The sequence below is a fragment of the Diabrotica virgifera genome, chromosome 4, assembly GCF_917563875.1.
Source record: "Diabrotica virgifera virgifera chromosome 4, PGI_DIABVI_V3a".
In the NCBI taxonomy this organism is placed as follows: Eukaryota; Metazoa; Arthropoda; class Insecta; order Coleoptera; family Chrysomelidae; genus Diabrotica; species Diabrotica virgifera.
Genome location: NC_065446.1, coordinates 139,690,223 through 139,713,425, shown reverse-complemented (window position 1 = coordinate 139,713,425; position 23,203 = coordinate 139,690,223). Strand labels below are relative to the sequence as shown.

At 33.0% G+C, this 23,203-nt stretch overlaps 1 protein-coding gene across 1 annotated transcript in view; it reads right to left on the bottom strand.

Annotated features, from left to right (window-relative positions):
• Positions 1–23,203, bottom strand: part of LOC114341929 (dihydrolipoyl dehydrogenase, mitochondrial) — a 155,117-nt gene that overhangs the window by 61,502 nt on the left and 70,412 nt on the right. Inside the window, exon 5 of the mRNA XM_050648403.1 lies at positions 17,264–17,365. Coding sequence (XP_050504360.1) covers positions 17,264–17,365 — 102 coding nt within the window. The remainder of the gene's footprint in view (positions 1–17,263; positions 17,366–23,203) is intronic.

Sequence of the window (23,203 nt, the reverse complement as noted above, 5' to 3'; positions counted from 1 at the left end):
TTTTTCGTTCCACCCTAACGCTGAGGGCAATACCTCAGAGGGAGGTGGTATGGTGGAGATGCTGCAGGTGGATGTTAATAGTGTTGAGGCTTATATTAAGCCAATGTCGTTTTGATAAATCAGCAACCTATCGTTATGGAAATAGATACAGGAGCTGGCGTTTCTTGAATTCCTTATTGGCTGTGAATTTCGACGGTAGCGCTCTCTCGCGGTTTGAAACTTGTACTTTTCTGATAAAATTGGCGTATGTGAAATATATAAAACGAGAAAAACAGATATTTATCTAGAAAAACACAAATTATGAACTGAAATATTATTGTAACCTGATTACTGAACGAATACACAGAATTAATAGTAAAAGTAATTATGTTTTTTTATTTTATTCATTATAATTTTAATATTTAATATATAAATTCGTGCGACTGAATGACTGCTTACGCAAGAGGCCATTGAGAAAAAGAAGTTTATGTGAAATTTAGAGGTTACCTCTGTTTTTATTGGCCGTGGGTTTCGTCGGTAGCGCTCTCTCGCGGTTTGAAACTTGTACTTTTCTGATAAAATTGTTTAAATTCAATACACAAAACTGCCATTAACAGCCTGGCGAAAACTGTCAAATCCCCTCTACTCATCGGCTCACAGCGAATAGTATGTACAAGAAATGTTTTTCAATGATATTAAAACAAAGTTTGATTAAATTAAAATATTATGATGGTCCCGTTGTAATACCAAAAGGTAAAATTGAGGTATAAACTAAAATGGTGATAGAGTTGAAAATGTTTCATTGACCGTAGTCGAGGGAGCTACTAGGGCATTATTAGGCAGAGATATCTTTATAAAATTTAATTTGTCGATAAAGGGAACAAAAGTCTATTCGAGGTGTGCAAGTACTTGGAAGGGAATTGAGAAACGATCGTGCGCGAATAGCGGAGAAATATTGCAACTTTCTTAAATAATTCATATTGTCAATTGAAATTGTCAAATTGACGTACATTTCATATCTACTGCCATTGAAGAAGAAAAATTATATGTTGCTCCACAATATTGATATGATATGCAATTATTATATAAAGGTAAATTTAATTAATTGTATTTTGCTTGCAGTACTGCATTTTAATAACTAATTTTATTTGCTACATACAATTGTTTACGTTTTAATAACATAACCTGAATCTTATTTTTTCTTCTTATTATTTTTTTGGACTATGGCCTTGACAATTATCCAGTAACCTGGACTAATATAATTGGCCAATATAATAAAAAGTGCGAATAAAGTTGCAGAGCGTAGAAATAGGTGTCGCTTTGCTCAACTTGCACGGTCCCAATATCGCAAATCATGAATTGAGATTTAATAATTATACCCAAATTAATGAAATAAGTATAAATGAAGTTGACTTTAAATCACAATTAAATGTTTTATTAAAAAAATATGGGAAAATTTTTTAATGATGAATTGGGTAAATATACAGGGTGTCCAGAAACTCTACCGACAAACGCAGACAGGAGATTATTCAGATAATTTTAAGATATTTTAACCTAATTCACCTAGTCCGAAAATGCTTCCTAAAGGAGCTAGAGCTCTTTGAAGATGACGTCGTGTAAGTAGTTTTTCTTAAATAACTCCAGAACGCTTATATTGAGAAAAACGAAAATTGATACACATATTTATCTTCCAGAGATAAATCGACTCCATGCATTGCGAATTTCTATTACCGATCATAGGCGTCCGTTTTGGGTAGGGCAACAATTATTTTATCGCATAAGTTTTTTATCTTTAATTTTTAGGCATTTTTGACTCTGGATTATTAAATTGTGAGATATTCTACAACTAAAAGGTACTCTTGTTTTAGGTCGATAGGATACACCGTTTTCTAGAAAAATCGATTTGAAAAATTTTTCTTTTGAATTTCCAAAAAAAAAACTATTTAGAAATCTGAAAACTGGTACGTTTATTTATATTTCAGAGATGAATCGATTTCATTAACTGCGAATTTCTAGTACGGGTCATATGCGTCCGTTTTGGGTAGGTCAACGGTTATTTTATTGCATAATATTTTTGTCCTTAATTTTTAAGCATTTTTGACTCTAGATTATGTATGAGGTTATGAGGTATTCTAATACTAAAAGTTACTCTTCCTTTAAGTTGATAAAATACACCGTTTTTTTTTAAATTTTTTTCAATTTTTATTCAAATTTAAAAAACGAAAAATTTTCAATTCGATTTTTCTAGAAAACCGTGTGTCCTACGGACTTAAACCAAGAGTACCTTTTAGTACTAGAATACCTCACAATTTAATAATCCAGTGTCAAAAATGCTTAAAAGTTAAAGACAAAAAAGTTATGTGATAAAATAACCGTTGCCCTACCCAAAACGGACGCCTATGATCGGTACTAGAAATTGGCAATGGATGGAATCGATTTATCTCTGAAAGATAAATCTACGTACCGATTTTCGTTTTTCTAAATTGAAGCGTTCTGGAGGTATTTAAGAAAAACTAATTACAAGAAGCCATCTTCAAAGAGCTCTAGCTCCTTTAGGAAGCATTTTCGGACTAGGCGAATTGAGCTAAATTGTCTTAAAATTATCTGAAGAATCTCCTGTCTTCGTTTGTCGGTAGAGTTTCTGGACACCCTGTATAGGTGAGCAAATTCATTTAGAGATGGATTCAGAGTTGTGTAAGTTGGAGAAAGAAGGGGTAATAGAGAAAGTGGAAAATGCTTTGTGGAGCACACCATTAGTACCTGTGCTCGAACCTAATGGTAAGGAAGTGAGGGTATGTGCTAATTATAAAGTAACAACAAATATTTAAAAGATTCAAATTATCCACTACCTTTAATAGAAGATATTTTTGCCGCACTGAAAGGTGCAGAAAAGTTTACTAAACTAGATTTCAAAAATGCGTATAATCAGTTAGAATTAGATACTCAAACATCGCATTTACTATCTTGGAGTACACCTTACTGAATTTTTAGAGTTAAAAGACTCATTTATGGAACAAAACCTGCTTGTTCTATTTTTCAGTGTATAGTGGAGAAAGTTTTGCAGGGATGTAGGGGTACAGTCAATTATTTAGATCATGTAGTAGTTACAGGGAAAGATAACAAAGAACACTTAGAGAACTTGGCCGAGGTTCTTGAAAGACTTTTAAAAGCAGGATTTAGATTAAATTTGAGTAAATATGAATTTGCTAAAGATTGCATTTTTTATTTAGGGCATAAATGTTCAAATAGGGGGCTGGAAACAGATAATAATAAAGTAGAAGCAATTGTGAAGTTGTCAAAACCAAGGAATTTGACAGAATTAAGATCATTTCTTGGTATGATAAATTATTATTCTAAATTTATTCCAAATTTAGCAGATAGGGTGAATCCATCGTATAAACTTTTAGAAAAAAATAGCAAATATTTATGAACAGATAATTGTCAAAAATCATTTGCTGCTATTAAGAAGGAGATAACTTCGAGTCAGGTTTTAATGCATTTTGATCAAAATAAACCTATAACACTAGTTTGTGACAGTTCAGAATATGAATTAGGTGCGTCATTATTGCATGTATTGCCAAATGGATCACAACGCCCAGTTTGATTTATATCAAGGGTCCTAAATAAGGCAGAGAGAAATTATGAAATGGTTCATAAAGAAGCCTTAGCAGTTGTTTGGGCAGTACAGAAGCTTCATCATTATTTAGCAGGTAGAAAGTTTGAAATTTTGAGTGACCATAAACCCCTGCATGCACTTTTTGGTGAGTTTAAAAGTCTCCCCAAAATGGCCTCAGCAAGGTTACAACGTTGGTCATTGTTTCTATCAGGATTTGATTATGTTTTTAAATTTATTAAAGGAGCTGACAATGTGCAGGCAGATGCTTTGAGTCGCCTTCCTCTAGAGAAGACAGTGAGAGAAAAAGAGGAATATGTTGATTATCTACATTTTATAGAAAGGTTAGGTCCAATCAATACCCTCAAGGTAAGGGCAGAAACCAGGACTGATCCGGTGTTAGGTCGTTTGTTTAACCATATTAGGTATGGATTCCCGGAGACAGCAGATGAGATAATGAAACCGTTTTTAAATAGAAAAGAGGAACTATCTGTGGAGAAGGGGGTATTATGTGGGCATTTCGAGTACTGGTGCCAACAAAGTTACGAAAACAATTGCTGTTAGAGTTGCACAATAGACATGAAGGAATTTCCAAGATGAAAGCAAATGCACGAGTTTATTTTTGGTGACCAACTTTAGATACAGACATTGAATCTTATGTAAATAATTGCAAAATTTGTTTAGGCTTGAGATCAGAACCAAGTAAAGCTAAGCTGATATCATGTGAAAAGGGAACATGTATGTTTGAGAGGGTGTATGCTGATTTTCTAGGTCCCATAAGATATAAAATGATTTTGATAATTATCGATACTTTTACAAAATGACCAGAAGCATATATTATGAAATCAATGGGAAGATCCCAATAGTTGGCTGTATACCATAGTTTAAAAAACTCATACAGAATAAAAATTTAAAGCACTCATGGGAGTGCCGACAGAAGTGAAAACTTCTTATAGTATCTAAATTACGAGCTCAATGCTTTTTCCCCATCCAAAAAGAAGTGCTATACCTATATTATATACGTGTTGCGTACGTTCTATGCTATTTATGTATACAACATACAGTGAGCACGTAAAGGTTGGAATAAATTCATTTTCTCGAGAATGGACGATTTTGGAAAAAAATCCCGAAACAGGTCGATTTTTATTTTTAAATTGCGACTTTTTGACATATGTGTCATACTAGTGACGTCACCCATCTGGGTGTGATGACGTCATCTATAATTTTTTTAAATGGGAATAGGGGTCGTGTGATAGCTTATTTGAAAGGTAATTTAATTCTCTATTCAGTAATATAAACAATAACATAATTATTTATACAGCGTGTCCAAAAAAAATTATTTAAATTAAATTTATTGGCATAAAAAGAAGAATGTGTGTAATTTATTTAACTCAAAATACATTTTACTGTTATCAGAAAACAGGAAATAAAGTTTATTTAACAAATAAATATCGTTTTAGCATTTTAGCCGCCCACTCACCTTCCTCTTTTTGAACATTTAATTTTTTTACATTTGAACATTTGATTTAAGGGAAAAGCAATGATTATTTTTCAAATAAACATTTTTTCTGTGTTCTAAGAACCTTAAAATGTATTTTGGACTAAATAAAAATTACATGCATTCTTCTTTTTATGTCAATAAAATTAATTTAAAAAAAATTTTCTAGACACTCTGTGTAAATAGTTATATAAATATTTATATTACTGAATAGAGAATTAAATTACCTTTCAAATGAACTATCACACGACCCCTATTCCTATTTAAAAAATAATCGATGACGTCATCACGCCCAGATGGGTGAAGTAGTATGACATATATGCCAAAAAGTCATAATTTAAAAATAAAAATTGACCTGTTTCGGGATTTTTTTCCCAAATCGTCCATTCTCGAGAAAATGAATTTATTCCAACCTTTACGTGCTCACTGTATACATAATATATATGTTAGTCAAAGCCCGAATTGCAGGCACTCCTAGGTTTGACTACGCAATCCTCAGGTCTGACTGACGGTCTTAGTCAAAGCCCGAAATAAATTACAGTTTCGGCCTTTGACTAGTCAAACCTAGGAGAGACTAAGTTGGTCAGGCAAAGGTCGAAATTAAATTTTATGAAATCGGGGTTTGACTAGTCAAACCCCGGTCAGCTATTAAAATGTCGTAAATTGTTAGATTAGGTTTAATAAAATGTCATTTTTTAATTTTATTGGTTATTATTTTTATATTGTCGTAATTAAAATAAATAAATTAGTGTTTATTCTCACATGTTGAGGCATTATGGCATTTAGTTTTTCTTAAATATCCCCAGAACACTTCTATTTAGAAAAACGAAAACTGGTACGCTTATTTATCTTCCAGAGATAAATCTATTCCATCAATAATTACGAATTTCTAGTACAGGTCATAGGCGTCCGTTTTGAGTAGGGCAATGGTTATTTTATCGCATAACTTTTTTGTCTTTAACTTCTAAGCATTTTTGACACTGGATTATTAAATTATGAGGCATTCTAATACTAAAAGTTACTGTTACTTTAAGCCTATAAAATGCACCGTGTTCTAGAAAGATCGATTTGAAAATTTTTGGTTTTTTGAATTTGGAAAAAAACTTCAGTAGTAACTGCATGAGAGCTCTAAAATTATCAATTTGTTTCCTGAGTCGCCCTACCCAAAACGGACGCATATGACCTGTACTACAATTTCGAAAAAAAAAACGTACCAGTTTTCGTTTTTCTAAATAGTTTTTTTTTTATGTTTTTTCAAATTAAAAAGAACGAAAAATTTTCAAATCGACTTTTCTAGAAACGGTGCATCCTACCGACTTAGAGCAAAAGTACCTTTTAATACTATAATACCTCACAATTTAATAATCCAGTGTCAAAAGTGCTTAGAAGTCAATGACAAAAAAGTTATGAGATAAAATATCCGTTGTCCTACCCAAAACAGACGCCTATGACCGGTACTAGAAATTTGTAATTAATGGAATCGATTTATATCTGGGAGATAAATAAGCGTACCAGTTTTCGTTTTTCTAAATAGAAGTATTCTGGAGATACTTAAGAAAAACTAAATGTCATAATGCCTCAACATGTGAGAATCAACACTTTTTTTTATTTTAATTACGACATAATAAAAATAATAAACATTAAAATTAAAAAATGGCGTTTTATTAAACCTAATCTAACAAATTACGACATTTTAATAGCTGATCGGGGTTTGACTAGTCAAACCCCGATTTCATAAAATTAAATTTCGACCTTTGCCTGACCAACGTAGTCTCTCCTAGGTTTGACTAGTCACAGGCCAAAACTGTAATTTATTTCTGGCTTTGACTAAGACCATCAGTCAGACCTGAGGATTGCCTAGTCAAACCTAGGAGTGCCTGAAATTCGGGCTTTGACTATAACATATATACGTACAAAATTTAGTTCGGCAAAGTGATGACGGTGGCAAACACAATACTTTTTCCCTATCTAAAAAGTGCACAACGTCCTTAAAGAAGTTTTCATTTCAAAAATTTATTTCGTCGAAGCAATGACGGTCGCGAGGACGGTCGCTAATTCAATACCTTTTCCCCATCTAAAAAGTGCACAACGTCCCTAAAGAAGTTTTCATTTCAAAAATGTATTTCTTCGAAGCGATGACTGTCGCGATGACGGTCGCTAATTCAATAATTTTTATCCATCTAAATAGAGCACGACTTCTCTAAAGAAGTTTTCACTTAAAAAATTTATTTCGTTAAAGCAATGACGGTCGCTAATGTAATACTTTTTCCCCGTCGAAAAAGTGCAAAACGTCCCTAAAGCAGTTTTCACTTCAAAAATTAGTTCGTCGAAGCAATGACGGTCGCGATGACGGTCGCTAATTCAATACTTTTTCCCCATCTAAAAAGTGCACAACGTCCCTAAAAAAGTTTTCATTTCAAAAATTTATTTTCGTCGAAGCAATGACGGTCGCTAATTCAATACTTTTTCCCCATTTAAACAGGGCAAAACGTCCCTAAGAAAGTTTTCACTTCAAAACATTATTTCGTCGAAGCAATAACGGTCGCGATGACGGTCGCTAATTCAATACTTTTTCCCCATCTAAAAAGTGCACAACCTCCCTAAAGAAGTTTTCACTTCAAAAATGAATTTCGTCGAAGCAATGACGGTCGGGATGACGGTCGCTAATTCAATACTTTTTTCCCATCTAAAAAGTGCACAACGTTTCTACAGAAGTTTTCACTTCAAAAATGTATTACGCAGAAGCGATGACGGTCGCTAAAACAACATTTTTTCCCCATTTAAAAAGGACAAAACGTCCCTAAGAAAGTTTTCACTTCAAAACATTATTCCATGCTGACTAGCGGGTGTGATGAACTGTGTAGGTTGCATAATTGGTGTGGTAGAAGAGTCCATTTTTAACTTTGATTGATTTTCACTTAATTTTAAATTTAATTTTTAATATTTTAAATGTTTTACACATTTTTCCTAAATCTGCGATAATACGAGATTAATGCTTGACAACAAACAAATTATTATACACTCTCCCTATCTAAACTGCTATCGAGACAATTTAAGTGCCGAACGTCATGTGCCACCTAGCGACAAATCTGCGTACAGTTATACTTTATTATATCTCATTTTTAAACTAGGAGGAGTAATTCAAATTTACCTCGCTGTAAAGCTAGTTTGTAATTGTTCCAACCTCAGGCAAGTTTACTCCACTGTTATGAAATTTTGACACTATTGGCATTTAAAATTCGTAGGTTAATTAAATTATATGAGGCGATTTTTTGTGTTTTCTGTGTTATTCCTTGAATTTTTAGATTTTAGTCTGCATTTATATAAAAAACATTTGTTTTTAGAACTCTTTAGCGACGTATTAGTATAATATAATATTTACGGATTACCGTCGAAGGTTGACATAATCAACCAAAAAAGATGAACCTGGTGATTGTTCTAGTGACATTGTTGGGTGTGAATCTGTCTTTTGAGTTTACTCCTCCTAGTTTAAAAACAGGGTATAGTATCTTGAAGTTCCGTAGATGTAACGAGCTTAAAAAACACAGAGTGAAGTCTATTATAATTATAAATATGAATATTATAATTATAAACGTAACCTCAAAGCATTATTAAACATAATATTTTGGATTAAAAAGTTAATTATATTAATTTTGATGACATGTACACAGTGTAAGGTCCGACACAACCATCTTATACAGTTGCTTAAAGATAAACACATTGATAAAAAAGACTTAAGAATAATAACTCATCTCTACTTTAATTAAACAGCAAAAGTCAAAGTAGGTAAAGAACTTTTGGAAGAAGTAGAGATAAAAAGAGGAGTAAGACAAGGTTGCATACTCTCCCCCTTATTGTTCAATCTATATTTGGAAGAAATAATTAAAAAATCACTCGAAAATGTAACAATTGGAATAAAAGTCAACGGCAGACCCATCAACACTATCAGATATGCCGATGATACTATACTAATTGCAGAGAATATACAAGACCTACAGGCACTCTTAGATAATGTAGTAAATGCTAATGAGGAAAGCGGACTAACGAGTATACAGAAGAAATAAAAATGAAAATTGGACAAGCTAGAGCAACATTTAACAAGATGAGAAGAGTGTTATGCAGTAGAGACCTTAGTTTGCAACTCAAAATACGAATACTACGTTCATATGAGGCCTGGACCTTAAAGAAAGAAAAAAGCGATCGACTTGAAGCATTCGAGATGTGGACCTACCGAAGAATATTAAAAATAAGTTGGGTAGATAGAATAACAAATGTTGAGGTCCTCAGAAAGATGAAAAAGGATAAGGAAATTATGAATACGATTAAGATAAGAAAGTTACAGTATCTCGGCCACGTTATGAGAGCGGATAAATATGTGTTGCTATAAACTATAATGCAGGGAAAAATACAGGGAAAACGAAGTATTGGAAGAAGACGCATCTCCTAGCTCAACAATCTGAGAAAGTGGTATAATTGCAGTTCCGTCGACTTTTTCAGAGCTGCAATCTCAAAAGTGAAAATAGCCGTGATGATTACCAACCTCACAGTAGCGATCAACAGGTAGCGAAAAGGCGTTCCAAGATTGCGGCTGTAATTTTGAATATTTTTCGAGATATTTGGCACACGTATTCGTAATATAATAAAGAATGGCGGTACAGAGCCCAATTTGAAAAATACAGGGTGTCCCAGACTAATTTAGCCACGCTATATCTCTTAAACGAATAGATATTTTCGAATGGGACAAAAACTGATATATTCTACTTGTAATACACTTTAATATGGCGTAGAAAAAAATCATCCCCTAAATATTCATCCCTTAGTTACAACCCCTAACTTTAATTTTTTTAATAGCACCCTGTATATTTTTTAATAATTTTGAGTGTGGTATTTTATCGTCTATTCAACAAATTTTTTGAAAATAAAATCGGTTCGTAAATAACGAAGAAACTATCAGTTTATTTTTGTTAATTGTGTGTCCCAGACTAATTTATCCAGGCTATATTTCTTAAACAAATAGAGATTTTCGAATGAGACAAAAACTGATCTATTCCATTTATAATACACTTTCATATGGCGTAGAAAAAATTCATCCAATAAATATTTATCCCTAACTTACAGGGTGCTATTTAAAAAAAAAATAAAGTTAGGGGTTGTAACTAAGGGATGAATATTTAGGGGATAATTTTTTTTCTACGCCATATTAAATACAAATGTAATAGATCAGTTTTTGTCCCATTCGAAAATCTCTATTCGTTTAAGAAATATAGCCTGGATAAATTAGTCTGGGACACATAATTAACAAAACTAAACTGATATTTTCTTGGTTATTTACGAACAGATTTTATTTTCAAAAAATGTGTTGAATAGACGATAGAAGACCACATCCAAAACTATAAAAAAATATACAGGGTGCTATTAAAAAAATTAAAGTTAGGGGTTATAACTAAGGGATGAATATTTAGGGGATGATTTTTTTCTACGCCATATTAAAGTGTATTACAAGTAGAATACACCACTTTTTGTCCCATTCGAAAATCTCTATTCGTTTTAGATAAATAGGGAACTTGCATAAATTTTTAAATTCGAAAAAAATGTTATAAATCACAACAGAACATAATTTAAAACATGTATCAAAGATAAAAAAAGTTTTGTTTGTCTTTCGTTTGGCCCCTAAAGACGATTAAAAATTCAAATTAAAACAGGTGGTCCAAAACGCATAGTGACGTCATATAGTTGTGCATGTACATTCTGCACCAACAAAGTAAACAAAATTGTATATAATTTTAAATTAGACACTATAAACGTCAGTAGAAAATACAGTTATGTAACGTCACAAGCGTTTTTGATCGTTTGAACTATTTTACATTGGCTAAGGGTTCTTCTAAACCAAGGCCAGAAAACAGAAAAAAATATATAGATTTTAAATTATCTTCTAAGTTATTATGAGGTTTTACCGCGTGAAAGTTTGGAAATATTATTTTTAAAGGAAACTGAATAATATTACGTAATAAAAAAATGTGTAAGTTCCCTCATAGGTTTGGCATTCGTTTTGACACTGACACTAAGTTTTATAAATATATTTGATAATTTCTATTTCTGATATATTTGAGTGTTTTTAAGATATATTTTTTAAAATGACCGAAGAGGGTTTTTGTAAAGGGCAGTCTGATAACTTCCTATAGTTGATATGTGTATGGTGGCTACATATTTTCAAAAGAGTGAAAATTTTTCCGTCGGAGAAGTTCGGGGAGTTAAAGCAGATAAGTAAGTACATATATTATGTATATTATACTCCCATTATACCTACTAATTTTATACTGTGATTTTATTCTGATTATTATTCTTATAAGTATTTAACGATAAAACTAAGTAGGTACACACTTCCTATTAAGTATAGTGATCAAAAAATGTCATTACAATATAAATATTTTTCCATATTTCGCGACGATGCTGTGGCCAAATACCCAAGTAGGTGGAGGCCAATAAACTAAAGAAGAAGAAGAAGAAGAATATACTTACATATAACCCTCCCACATCACTGATATAACCATATAAAAAACTACACCACATTCACATAGCAAATTCCCAACTATAAACAAACGCACGTGTTAGTATTCGCCGTCTCATTCGTCAAGAGGCTGTTAAATGTAATTTATTGCCCTAAACGAGGCGGATTCTCATTTTACAGGTCCAAACTGGTCAGTCTGCAAATTCAAATTGTAGGTAGTGTGTTGGTTTTTAAGATACACTTCAGGACGACCCTGTTTAGCTTCCATGTGCGTTTGTTTACAGTTGGGAATATGTAAAATGAATGGACTTTAATGTAAAACTATGTGACGTCACGGGCCGTCTGAACTACTTTAAAATAAAGAAGACTTTAAATTTGTATTTCTAAGTTATTATGAGTTTTTTAAGCGGGAAATTTTGGAAATCTCATTTTTATACAAAACTGAACATTATTATGTAATAAAAAAAAATGTGCAAGTTCCCCATTCGTGGCTAAATTAGTCTGGGACACCCTGTATATTAATATGTGGAAATTACTCTGTAATTAAATACAATATTAAAAAACGAGCCTGTACCGCCATTAAGAAGAACAAAAAAATACACTTGCTTCAAATAAACTTTTTTATCCGATGTCTAGATTTTGTGTCATTTTGGAACTACTAATGAAATAAAAAAATGTAGTAGTTCCAAAATCACACAAAGTCTAGGCATCGGATAAAAAAGTTTATTTGAAGAAAGTGTATTTTTTGTTCTTCTTAATGGCGGTACAGGCTCGCTTTTTTAATATTGTATTTAATTACAGAGTAATTTCCACATATTAATATATTATTCAAATTGGGCTCTGTACCGCCTTTCTTTATTATGTTACGAATACGTGTGCCAAATATCTCGAAAACATATTCAAATTACAGCCGCAATCATGGAACGCGTTTTTGCTACCTGTTGATCGCTACTGTATCACCTTAAGAAGAATATAGTGTATATGTTACAGTTCAAGTTGATTATCCAGTTGGAGTTGACTCCAACTAGTTGGAGTCAACTCTAACGGCTGGTTTCAGTAAAAGTTGATTATAAATATAAAATGAAGATTTATATTCAACATTTACTAGTAAAAGTAGACTCCAACTAGGAAAAGTATACTTTTCCCAATGCCATTTAGTAAAAGTTGATTCTGATTCACACAAACAGCCGATTCTAGAAATTAAATGTTACTGAATATGTTCAAATTAGTCTAGGTTGTATCGTCGCCCCCGTTAGGTAAATTATTCCGATTCGAATTTTTTGCACAAACTTACTCAAAAAGAGGTCCTTATAACAAATCTACTGGGTGCCAGGCAGTACCTTGATCGATAAATTGTTTGAACAATTTTTTTTAGACAAATTCACCAAAATAATTTTTTCACTTCGAACCATTTTTTTTAGTTCATTTGAGTTATTCTGAGCAAAAAAAGGTATTTTGTGATTTTTCTCTAAAATTGATTGTTGTCGAGTTATACGCGATTTAAAATTTGAAAAATGCGAAAATGACCATTTTCAAGGCTTAATAACTCGTAAAATAGTTATTTATGTAACAAGTCAGTACAGTGACTCTTTATCGAACGAGTCTGATATTACGAGCAGAGGGAGCTAAGCGAGCGAGGCGAGTAACAGACGAGTTCGATAGAGTCTTTACGGACGTGGTGCATACAAAATTTTATCGCCAATCTATAAAGCATTATGCAATTTAAGATTTTTTTTTATTTCAGACGAAATAAAAATTTTGGATGACAGTAATGACAGATGACTTTTGCATGATGGCCGCTTTCGATGTTTAATCGATAACTATCAATATTGAATAACTAATTACTAAATCTGTAAAGTATTTACTTATTTTATATGAATATAATTGAAAAACACTACAGAATTTCAGTTTTTAACATAAATTTAATTAACAAGTAATTGGACTTCGTAAGTCCTAGATTTTCACCCAAAGTAATCTAAAGTAGAACTGGAAGTCGATATTTGAACTCTTCGTTTAACTTTGCGTCGATTGGTATACGATTTTACTAATTTTGAGTCATCTTTACTAAATTTTGGTTCATAATTGTAAGCAAAACCAAAAAGTAGACTCCAACTAGTTAAAGTATACTCTTCCTAATGCCATTTAGTAAAAGTTGATTCACGCAAACAACCGATTCTAGAAATTAAATGTTACTGGATATAATTATGTTCAAATTGTGATATTTATATTCCAGGCTGTATCGTCGCCTCCGATAGGTAAATTATTCCAGTTCGATTTTTTTGCGCAAACTTACTCAAAAAGAGGTCCTTATAACGAATCCACAGGGTGTCAGATGGTACTGTGGTCGAAAAATTGTTTAAACAATTTTTTTAAACAAACTCACAAAAAAAATTTATTTAGGACAATTTTCTTTACATCATTTGGGTCATTCGGAGCAAAAAAGGTCTTTTGTGATTTTTCTGTAAAATTTATTGTTCTCGAGTTATACGCGATTTAAAATTTGCAAAATACGAAAATGACCATTTTCAAGGCTTAATAACTCAGTTAAAAATTATTATTATGAAAGTCCGAAAGTCACCAAATAAAATTTTAACGACCCCCTACAAGATACTGAAGAAATTTTTGTTATTCTTTTATTACTAAGCGGTTATTTTTAATTATTCACAATGAGCGCTAGGAGCGTATTGACGCAGCTATCAATGTGAGTGCGAGTGAGATGCACCATTGCACCATTTTGACATTTAAAAATTCAAACTACTGTCAAACCACAAAACTGTCAAAACTTTTTTTGTAATTTATTGCTCACATGTCATCACCATGACAAGGCGAAAGTTCTTCTTCTTGTGGTGCTTTCTCCTTTAGTGGAGGTTAGCGACTATACTGGCAAATCTGTCTCTGTCCAATGCTTCTAAACAAAGATGTTGAATCAAGGCCGGTCAAGTCTCTGATATTTCTAAGCCATGAAATCTGGCGCCTACCGAGACCCCGTTTTCCTTCAATCTTACCCTGGATGATCAGTTGCGTGAGGCGGTACTTTTCGTTTCTCATTATGTGTCCCAGGTAGCTAACTTTTCTGACTTTAATGATTTTTAGCAGTTCCCTACCTGTACCTATTCTCCTCAGAACATATTCGTTGGTGGTGTGGGTTGTCCAAGGTATTTTCAAGTCACTTCTGTAAAGCCAGAGTTCAAAGGCGTCCAACTTGTTCATCAGTGTTGTGTTGTGTCCAGGCCTCCGTTCCATACAAAAGTATTGACCACACATAGCAATGCAGAAAACGACATCTAAGGCTGATATTAATGCTACTGTTACAAAATAAGCTTTTCATTTTGATAAACCCCTGTCGGGCTACCTCTATTCTCGCTCTTGACTTCTTGTTTATAATCAAGTTGATTGTTGAACCAGCAACCAAGATATTTGTACTGGCTTACGTATTCAAGCTGTTGGTGTTTCACATATTTATTGGAAGAGATAAATTTTTGTTCCTTGATATTCTTATAACTTTGGTTTTCGCAGTATTGATCTTCATCCCCATTTTTTCACAACTCTCAGTAACCCTAATGCTGCTTGCTAATCTTTGTATCTTTGTGCCAGAGTTTGAAGACAGAATATTGCTTCTCGTGTCCCCATACCTTTCCTGAAGCCAAATTGTTCTTGACCGGTGACCACATCACATTTTTTATAATATATTCTGTTCTGTATGATACGCAAGAAAAGCTTCAGAATGTTATTTAATAGACTTATAAGGCGGAAGTCCTGGCATAATTTGGCGTTCTTCTTTTTAGGTAGTGGTATGACGACTGATTCAAGCCATATTTTAGGGATAGTCCCTGTATTGTAAACATTATTAAATAGTCCAAGAAGAAGGTCTAAGTTTTCCTCGTTGATTAACTTCAATAGCTCAGCTGGTATTTCATCTTTTCCTACAGATTTGTTGTTTTTTAGTTGACGTAGAGCATATTCCAGTTCGGACTTCAGTATTGGAAGACCTTCGTCGCTTTCGGTATTTAATGTAGGAGGTTCTCTGATGTCATAGAAGAGTTCCTTTATATAGTCTTCCGACATGTTTATTTGTTCTTCAGGGCTTGAAATCAGTTTGCCTTCTATGTTGATTAGATTATTTGGTCCTTGTGAGTATGTCGTGCCTGTGAATTCCTTGAGTTTCTTATACAGATGGAAGTCATCATGCTTTTTATATAAGTTTTCGATTTCTTCACATTGTTCTGTTATCCATTTTTCTTTTGCAATTTTTATTTATTGTTTAATGGTTCTATTTAATGCTTTGTACATTGCTTTGTGCTGTTTGCATTTTCTTCTTTCATCCATTAAATCCAATATTTCCTCTGTCATCCATCTTTGCTTCCGTGATCGCTGTTTTGTGAGCATTTCAGTTGCCGTTGCAAGGGCTTGTCTGATTTCCTCCCGAAGGCGAAAGTTAAGGATGTTTAATTACATGAAAGTGTGCTAAAAAACAGTGCGAAAAAGTAAAACCCATTTAAAATACATTGTTACTTCAGACACACTTTAAGCCCTTCATGTACCGCTATCTATATTTACAATTTTCACACAATAAAACCTTTACTTACATAATATGAGATAGAGTAGATAAAAATTATTTTTGTGAATTTGGTTAACAAAAATTGGTTAAACAATTTTTCGACCGCGGTACCGCGTGACACCCTGTGTATTTGTTATAAGGATTGTTATACGGATGTATTTCTTTGAGTAAGTTTGTGCAAAAAATCGAACCGAAAACGAAAATCGATCGATAAGCGAAAAATAATTTACCTAACGGGGGCGACATTACAGACTATACTACTATACTAATAAATAGTTGAAACGGTCAAAACAAAGAAACGCACACTCATCAAAAATGCACTTGAGATTCTCGTATAATCAACATTTACTGAATCGATCCAGGAAGAGTCAACTCCAACTAGTAAAAGTTGATTTAAATTTTTAAAATCAACTTTTACTGCTCGTTTCAGTTGGAGTTGACTCCAACTAGTTGGAGTCAACTCTAACTGAGAATCAACTTGAACTGTAACATATACATCTTTTCTACGATTATTTTAATTACCTATTTAACTTTGCCTCAGTCCTGCAAGGAATGCCCAGCAAAATTATAGGTCTTCTTCAGTTTTTCGAGGACTTTTCGGTTGTTTTCTGAAGTCTAAAATACGATATATCAATTTTTGTCGATGAGTTCTTTCAGTAACAGATATTTTCGTTCCCTTGACTGTGAATTAGTGCGCTTGATATACACTGAGCACCTGAATCAAATAATTTCGAAAGGCTGTAGTTTCAGAATAATAGATTTTCAGACCTAGGTCTCATGGACTTTTTTAATCTATGCGCTGAGAACTATCATTGATCCAAATTTCGTTAAATTTGACCGATACCGGTCAAATTTTTCCATAAGAAGTGTTGCGGGGTCCTTTCGATACCCACAAGATGGCACGCCTTTTGTATTGACTTCCCCCAGATACATCTGTTCAAAAATAGCGGCCAGTAATTTTTTATTTTTAAATCCTGGGGTATAATAATTGTAATAATAATTATTAATTTTGTAAGTACATATAATTTTGTACCCAGATCTGTATAACACTAAATAATTTATGAACAAATTTACGATCTTTATAGAGTTGTAATTAATTTTTCTTACCAATTCCAAACCGATGACACCAGCACCGATGACTATAAGCCTTTGTGGAACTTTGCCGAGTGACAATGCTCCTGTAGAAGTAACAATGGTTTCTTCGTCAGTCTAAAACATATTATTTCTTTAGATGCTTATCAAAATAAATAACCTACGAATTGTCATAACTTACAAAAGAAAACATACATATTTTATCTCCAACCATATTTTTGATCTTAATCGACTGGGTCATAAAGCAGTGGCGGCTCGTGACCTCAGTATCCGGGTAGGCGACACATATAGTGTATAATAATATGTACAATGTACATACCTATACAGGGTGTCCCAGACTAATTTAGCCACGCTATATCTCTTAAACGAATAGAGATTTTCGAATGGGACAAAAAGTAGTCTATTCTACTTGTCATACACTTTAATATGGCGTAGAAAAAATCATCCCCTACATATTCATCCCTTAGTTACAACCTCTAACTTTAATTTTTTTAATAGCACCCTGTATATTTTTTTATAGTTTTGGATGTGGTCTTCTATCGTCTATTCAACACATTTTTTGAAAATAAAATCTGTTCGTAAATAACCAAGAAAATATCAGTTTAGTTTTGTTAATTATGTGTCCCAGACTAATTTATCCAGGCTATATTTCTTAAACGAATAGAGATTTTCGAATGAGACAAAAACTGATCTATTACATTTGTAATACACTTTAATATGGCGTAGAAAAAATATTATCCCCTAAATATTCATCCCTTAGTTACAACCCCTAACTTTATTTTTTTAATAGCATCCTGTAAGTTAGGGATGAATATTTAGGGGATGAATTTTTTCTACGCCATATGAAAGTGTATTACAAATGGAATAGATCAGTTTTTGTCCCATTCGAAAATCTCTATTCGTTTAAGAAATATAGCCTAGATAAATTAGTCTGGGACACACAATTAACAAAAATAAACTGATAGTTTCTTGGTTATTTACGAACCAATTTTATTTTCAAAAAGTGTGTTGAATAGACAATAAAGACCACATCCAAAACTATAAAAAAACATACAGGGTGCTACTAAAAAAATTAAAGTTAGGGGTTGTAACTAAGGGATGAATATTTAGGGGATGATTTTTTTGTACGCCATATTAAAGTGTATTACAAGTAGAATATATCACTTTTTGTCCCATTCGAAAATCTCTATTCGTTTAAGAGATATAGCGTGGCTAAATTAGTCTGGGACACCCTGTATAGGTACAGGGTGTTTGGTAAAGAATGGGCCATAGCTTAACCTTACATTCCTGAGCTTAAAATTGGTCGATTTAAGCTAACTTACCTTAGTACCAAAGTTGATAATAACCGAAATACAGGGTGTCAAACTTAAACTTTTATTTTATTTATTCTTGAATATTTCCTGACAGACATGGGATAACAACACGAAATTTGCTAGGTAAGCGGGGTTTTTTGGGATTAGAAATCTAAATTTGCCACCAAAAATGATCTATTACCCAGAGGGCGCTACATACGTCTTTCAGCGCTCATTTAATACGTTTAATTTTTTTTATCTCCCACGCCACGTAGTTTTTGAATCAACATTTTTATTCTCTTAATATTTTTACTTTAAAAAGGTATACTACATTCATCTCGCTAAGCTCAACTGTTTTCGAGATAAACGCATTTTAAGTCTGCGATACAACATAATTTTTGCACTTCATTGTAGTTAGACCTGAAATATAAACTTGAAACCATAATAATTGTGCCAGTTCTCATATTTATGTCATTGCATCGCAAATTCCATTTGAAGAAATTTGAGATGCATTTTTGTAAATTTTTATGATTTTAAGTTATTATACGGGTGTAACTGTAACTACAATAAAAAATTGAATACACAAGTGCATGAAGGGTCTATGTGACATTTGCAAGTTATTGAGAAAAATTAAGAAAGTTTTTATACTAGAACTTTTTTACTATAAGATCTACATAAATAGACTAAATTTATAGGATAGGTAGTCTTAAAACTAATATATTTATTAACACTATTAAAAAAAACTTAAAAAAAAATATTTTTAACATATTTTATATATGTAAAAGGTGCATATAGATCCTTTATGCACTAACATTTTAAAATTTACTGTGTACATAGATCCTTTATATTCTAGTAACTTAAAAAATATTAATTTTAAAACGTATTTGGCTTGTTTGAAAGATTTTGAGGTTCGAACAACTTACTTTTAACATAAAAAACATGTTTTGAAAAATTTGTCACATAGACCCTTCATGCACTTGTGTCTTCAATTATGTTGCCTTGCAGATTTAAAATGCGTTTATCTCGAAAACGGTTGAGTTTAGCGAGATGAATATAGTATACCTTTTTTAAGTAAAAATATTAACAGAATAAAATTTTTTATTTAGAAAGTATGTAGAGTGGGTAATAAAAAAATTGAACATATTAAATGAGCGCTGAAAGGCGTATGTGGCGCCCTCTGGATAATACATCATTTTTGGTGGCGAATTTAGATTTCTCGTCTCAAAAAATCCCCGCTTACCAAATTTTGTGTTATTATCCCATGTCTGTTAGGAAATATTCAAGAATAAATAAAATAAAAGTTTTAACTTTGACACCCTGTATTTCGGTTATTATCAACTTTCGTGCTAAGGTAAGTTAGCTCAAATCGACATATTTTAACCTCAGGAATCTAGTGTTAAGCTATGGCCCATTCTTTACCAAACACCCTGTATACAGTGTGTCGCTTTTAAAATGAAAACACCCTTCTTATAGCCCATATTTCGGCTATCAAAATAAATACAGATTTGAAATTTTGCAGTCATTCATTTTGATGGTTTACACTTTTTAAGATAGTCAACTGAAATTTAGATTTTAAACGCGGCCTACTGCGAATTCACAAACAGGACGAATTTTCAATATTTTGTTTCGCGTTAGATACCGCAAAAAGTTATTTGGAAAAATTGTTAGAAATATTATTCTAACCCCATATACCAAATTTCAGGACAAAATTCGAACTTTTCGTTTTTTTCATTGGTAGTCAAGATCCTAAAACATGCAATTGGCAGTTCCGAGATGCAGCTCGGCACAACCAATGTCAAAGGCTCAAAAAAATCTAGCCTACCTATAGCCCGAAAATACACGGCCAGGCAAGCGACAATACAGCCGCTGTGCTTAGCGTAAAGAGTGAGACAAATGCGAATTCTGTTCGGCTACTTTTTAGAGAGTCTGACCTAGGGTAAAGCCGTCGTAGTAATGCTACGCTACGGGGAGCGTACAATAATTATTACAACTTCAGAGATGAATTAAAAAGTAGCTTTGTTTTATTTTTAGATTTTTAGATACTTAGGTATTGTATCAAAATTTATAAATTACAGTTTTGAAATAAGTAATTTATATTAATAAATAATTTATTATTGTACATTTGAAGAGGTTAGGCGGCGCCTACCTTGCCTACCCTGACGGGCCGCCCCTGTCATAAAGAAAGCAACGAAAAATAAAACAGGAACTAGATGGAATGCTTTCGGTCAGCTTGAAGATCTAGGCTTTGCGGGTGATATATGTCTGGTGTCCGAAAAAAGACTACATATTATGCAGAAATAAAACAGAAAAGGTGACAAAAGAAGCAAGAACAATAGGATTAGAGATTAATACAAAAAAAACCAAACTTATGAAGATAAATACGGAAAGAGAAATGGGGAATTCATTGTAGGAGAAGAAGTAGAAAATGTACAGAAGTTTTGCTATCTGGGAAGCGTAATTGACGCTGATGGCGGTGGAATAGAAGAAGAAATTAATTGAAGGATAACTAAAGCGCAGAATGCGCTATATGCTGAAGAAAACAAGGGAGTCCAATAAATGAACAAGCAAAACCAAAATCAGGATATTATAATACAAATGTAAAGAGCATTTTGCTATATGCAGCAGAAACTTGGAGATTACGAGAAAAAGATTATACAAAAGGTTCAAATATTTGTCAATAGATGCCTCAGACGAATATTGAAAATATATTGGCCAAATCGTATAAATAACATAGTATGGTATAACTAAACCCTAACCTAGACATCCAAAGAGAAAGTTATCCTCCAACACCAAATGGTCTATAGCAGCGGTTCTCAATCTTTTTGAGTCATGTACCACCAAATACTTTTTATTATTTTTGGTACCACCTAACTGAAATACCTATCTAGCTAGGTGATCTAATTAACTATAATAGTGGTGCTTATTGTGGCTGTTTTGTGTTTTGTGTACCACCTCAAATAATGAAATGTACCACCAGTGGTACATGTACCACAGATTGAGAACCGCTGGTCTATAGTCTATATGGTCCACATAATGTTCAGGAAAAAGTCACACTATTTTGAGCGTCGGGTTTGGGGGGGAGAGGGGGGAGAAATCGGTAAATTCGTAGTTTTTAGGTTTTTCGTCAATATTTCTAAAACTATGCGGTTTAGCATGAACAACCTTCTATACAAAAATGTTCTACATTAAATTTGAAATAAAAAAGGCCCTATGCATAATCCTTCTAAAATGAACGGTTCCAAAGTTACGGAGGTAGTATAATATAGTTGGTCCAAAAAAAGGCCTAACCCAGACATCCAAAGTAAAAGTTTTTCTTCAACACAAAATTGTTCTATATGGTCCACATATTGTTCAGTAAAAAGTTACACCATTTTGAGAGTCCGGTTTGGGACGTTTTTGGGTTTGGAACGGTTTTTTACGTTTTTTGTCAATATTTCTAAAACTATGCTTTAGCGTAAACAATGCTCTACACAAAAATGTTCTACATAAAATTTAAAACAAAAAAGGTCCTGTACATAATCAACGGTTCCAGAGTTACGGAGGGTGAAAAGTGAAGGTTTTCGACACTTTTTATATTTTTTCGGCAATATTATTACTGATGAAAGAAAATTTCTTTAACAGGACTGTGTTTTGTAAATAAAATTTGCAATTTCAGTGGCCGATGGTATGTTAGGGATAAGCCCTTGAAGAAACGTCAACCTCACCACCCAAAAGCATCATCAATTGCCCAAATAATATAAAAATTATCGAAAACCTCCACTTTTCACCCTCCGTAACTCTGGAACCGTTTATTTATTTACAATTATGTATCGGACCTTTTTTGTTTTAAATTTAATGTAGAACATTTTTGTGTAGAACATTATTTACGCTAAAGCATAGTTTTAGAAATATTGACGAAAAACGTAAAAAAACTACTAATACGGACTTCTCCCCCATCTCCCCCCCCCCCCCCAACCGGACGCTCAAAATGGTGTAACTTTTTACTGAACAATATGTGGACCATTTAGAACAATTTGGTGTTAAAGGATAACTTTCACTTTGGATGTCTGGGTTAGGCCTTTTTTTTGGACCAATTATACTATACTACCTCCGTAACTTTGGAACCGTTGATTTTAGAAGGATTATGCATAAGACCTTTTTTATTTCAAATTTAATGTAGAACATTTTTGTATAGAATGCTGTTCATGCTATACTGCATAGTTTTAGAAATACTGACGAAAAACGTAAAAAACTACGAATTTACCGATTTCTCCCCCCCCCCCCAACCCGACGCTCAAAATAGTGTGACTTTTTTCTGAACATTATGTGGACCATATAGAACAATTTGGTGTTAAAGGATAACTTTCACTTTGGATGTCTGGGTTGTGCCATTATTTGGATCACTTGTATCATACTAACAAGGAACTTTGAAGAAAAGCTAGTCAATAGCTGATAGCCAAAACGATCATTATCATCATCATCATCAACCCGTACGCGTCCACTGCTGGACATAGGTCTCCCTCAGCTCTTTCCATATTTCTCTGTTTTATGCGGCTTGCATCCAGTTGCCGACAACACACTTCAGATCGTCAGCCCATCTGGTTGGTGGTCGTCCTCTGCTCCGTAGTGCTTCTTCTCGTGGCCTCCACTCGACAATACGTTTTGTCCATCGGTTGTCTGACAA